The following is a 3,972-nucleotide window of genomic DNA, read 5'->3' as shown; positions in this document are numbered from 1 at the left end:
ATGGCCTAACTCCCTAAAATAATATAACAAAATCAAGTAAAAATGACATGACAAGAGATATATCTCTAATGATATTTAGTTCATAATATAAAATATTTTACCTTTCAATTGGATAAATATATCGATAATGCACTGGACCTCCGAGCTTTGCTTCCTCTACTAGATGGACTGTCAAGTGAACCATAACGGTAAAGAATGATGGAGGGAACGAAATTTCCAATTGGAAAAGGACGATCATTATGAATTGTTGGAGCTTGTCGAGTTCAGAAGTACTTAAGCTTTTCCCAAAAAGGATCTTAAAGAATGAGCCAAACTCAACCAATACCGCGGTAACATGATCTGGCAGCAAATGACGAATTGCTATTGGTAATAATTCCTCCAAAAGAATATGGCAGTCATGACTTTTCAATCCAAAATTTTTTTTCTGTCCTTCATCAACACATCTCGAAATGTTACTTGAGTATCCATCTGGTAGCACAACATTCTTCAAAGCCGAAAGAAAAAGCTTCTTGGTATCACGTGTTAGTGAAAATAAAGATAAATGATATGATCCATTGTCACGTGGCCAGAGATCTCGCCTTATGCCCATTTCTTTCAAATCTTTCCGTGCCTTGAGATTGTCCTTCGATTTTGCTTTATCATTAAGCAAAGTGTACAAAATGTTATCACACACATTCTTCTCAATGTGCATAAAGTCCAGATTATGACGTAACAAATTGGTTTTCTAGTACAGAAGATCAAAGAAAATGCTTTGCTTGTTCCACTGCTTGACTTCTCGTCGAGGTCTCTTCCCACTACTATGAGATTCTTTCCGTTGCTGATCTCGTGTTTCAACACCCTGTTGTTGTTCAAGAATGTCAACACCTGATAACTTCTTAGGTGGACCACGCTCCTCTATGCTTCCATCAAAATGAACACGATTCAGTCTAAATCTATGATTTCTTCCCAAAAAACGTCTATGACCTATGAAGCACCATTTAGAACTATGACGGAGATAACAAGGATAAAAATCAAAGTTACAAGAGGGACAAGCTAAACCAATGTGTGTGTTCCAACCAGATAGCATACCTAACCCAGGAAAATCACTTATTGTCCACATAAGAGATGCATGCATTCTAAATGTGTTTCTAGATGATGAGTTAAAGGTCTCCACACCATCATTCCACAAATCTTCCAATTCATCTATAAGGGGCTGCAAGTACACATCTATCTTATTTCCCGGAGACTTCCTTCCTGGAATAACCATTGATAAGATGAAAGAAGTGTGATTCATACACATCCAAGGTGGAAGATTGTATGGAATTAGGAACACAGGCCAAATGCTATTAGTAGAACTCAAGGCTCCAAAGGGATTAAAACCATCAGTTGCAAGACCTAAGCGAACATTTCGTGGCTCTTCGGCAAACAAAGTGTGCGTCGCATTAAAATCCTTCCATGCTTGGCTGTCCCTTGGATGTCTCAGTAATCCATCTCTTGCAGGTGCAGAATTATGCCATTGCATGTGCTCAGCTGTCTTGCTACACATATATAATCTTTTTAACCTTGGCTTCAGTGGAAAGTATCGCAAAACTTTTGCAGCTTGCTTTTTCTTTTTTTTCTTAAGGCTCCATCTAGATATACCGCAATACTTGCATGTATCTTGTACGTTATCTGAATTGTCATCTAGATATAACATACAATCATTTAGGCAAGCATTTATCTTGGTATATTCCAAGCCAAGTTTGCAGATTACTTGCTTGGCCAAATAAAAACTAGAAGGCAACCGTATTCCATCAAATGTATCTCTCAACAAGTTCAATATCATAGTCATGGCTTTATTGCTTATTCTACACAAAACATTTATGTGATACAATTTTATTATAAACTCTAAATTTGTGCATTTACTGCCCTCGTGCAACTTTTCATTTCCATCTCTTACAAATTCATTGAACTCGCTACCATCAAAAGAGGCTTCATGTAATCTTTCATCTGCGATGTCTTTGCCTCCATTGTGTATAACTGCATCATTCACTCCCGTTATACCTTCATCCCCATGGTGGCCGAATACATCATTCATTAATGTGTTTAATGGATTCTCTTGATATGGTGTCGCTTGCACTTCTATACTACTTGGCTCAGCAGGTTGTATCTCACCATGACGATTCCAAACAAGATAGTTCTTGGTAAACGGCTTTAAGAGCAAGTGATCCTGAACTGGTCTCTTTGCCATTTTTCAAACGTACATCGTGGACATGGACAACATATTCTATCCGAAATGGCCGCTCTCGCAAAAGCAAAATCCAAGAATCCATTTATGCCGTCCTTGTATTCTTTTGTTGTTCGAGATTTTTCAATCCAAGTTCTATCCATTTGTAACTAATTTATGCAACCAAAAAGTAAACTAAGTTGTAACATTGAAAAGGAATAATTAATTTATTTTTTTACAGTAATTAATACATTAAAACTCGTTATCATAATCATTATAATAAGTAATTTATTTTTGAATGCTATTTTATGTCTCATTGATTTTTTTAAGTTTTTTACACACAAATATTTTAATATTCTTTAAGTATTGGTGGTGTTTTATTGGTGTAGACTAATAGAGAATTTTAACAACTTACAACTTTTTAAGTTTTAATCTTTTATACTAAATTCTAAGTAGATATATTTTTTCATATCACCTTTAAGGACTTGAATAATTATTTTATATGTAATTAATTTAGTTTTATTTTATACTTGGTTAGTTTTTTAATTAAATTTTTTGTCAAAAATATATTCAATAAATATTATAAGTTTTTATGGCAACCATTCTAACTATAAAAAGTTAAGTTTTAATTTAATTATTCGATATTTTAAACCCTTCAAGACTCGGAGAATACCATTCTAAAGTATTTTAAAATATTTATTTATACAGTTAATCATTTATTTTTATGTGGTAAGAAACTATAAAAAGTGTTATATTTTATAAATTTTGTTTACATGTAAATGTTACTATGTGTTTTTTATGTTCAAGTTTTAGCTGTTTAAAAATATTTTTGAAGTTTCGTCATGTCAAGCAGTTAAATAAACCAAAAACTAGAAAAACAAAAAAATCACTAGAACCTAGAAGGGAGGATAGGTATTTCAAAAATAAAATTCCAAAAATGAGATACATAGAATTTTAACAATTATAACTATTTTATTTAGAATAAAGAACATGTAACTACTTTATTGAGTCAGAGAATTATCTTGTAAAAGGATTCGACAGAATAAATTGGATTAGAACCGAATGTATCCGTGAAATAAGAGCAACAAATATGCCAAATAAACTATTCAGATACAAACAATTTTCAAAAAAAAAAAAGATTAAAACAGTTTAGTATAAGCATCGGCAAATGAAAACTTTAATTTTGAATAACAAAATGCAACATAAAAAGCTCAATTATAAAAAAAAAACGTTTCCCTTTATTTTAACTTCAATTAAGACAGGATGAACTCAATTTAAATACAAAACTGACACAGCGAGACAAACATTACAACTTAGGCATCCCAAGATAAATAAAAACTCAAGGGTCGTTATTATTATCGTTACAATATGCATATTAATCAAATAAAAAAGAATGCATCTTAAGCATGTAACTAATGTTTTGTTATTAATTAGTAGTACATGATAATAAGATTCATACCACTAATAATAATAACTGTGAGTGATTGTGGCACTGACTCGTATATATAGATGGCAAGGTATTCTATGGAGCTTTCAAGAAGAGTTTCATTATATGGACTTGTCAAAATAAGTCAAAACTGACTATTTCTATTTTTTATGTTCACAATTTAATCATCTAGATTTTCTCATTCTATCTACAAATTTAGCACCTAATTTTCTTTAATCAATTCCCACAAATGAAATTTGCAACATTAAATTCTACCTAACAGGTTACGAAAAAATTCAGCTCTTGGTATAACAAAAACAGAAAAAATAATTTCTCTCAATATAGAACATCATGCTAGGGA

At 32.0% G+C, this 3,972-nt stretch overlaps 1 protein-coding gene across 1 annotated transcript; it reads right to left on the bottom strand.

The window, feature by feature from the left end:
* Positions 1 to 724: 724 nt before the first annotated feature.
* On the bottom strand, positions 725 to 2,209 carry LOC112730085 (uncharacterized). Its single transcript, XM_025780197.1, has one exon. It carries the CDS (start codon positions 2,207 to 2,209, stop codon positions 725 to 727), a length of 1,485 nt encoding a protein of 494 aa, XP_025635982.1.
* Between the last annotated feature and the right edge of the window lie 1,763 nt (positions 2,210 to 3,972).

This window comes from Arachis hypogaea, chromosome 12, assembly GCF_003086295.3.
Source record: "Arachis hypogaea cultivar Tifrunner chromosome 12, arahy.Tifrunner.gnm2.J5K5, whole genome shotgun sequence".
NCBI lineage: Eukaryota > Viridiplantae > Streptophyta > Magnoliopsida > Fabales > Fabaceae > Arachis > Arachis hypogaea.
The sequence above is the reverse complement of the archived record's forward strand: the minus strand, read 5'-3'. Positions and strand labels throughout refer to the sequence as shown.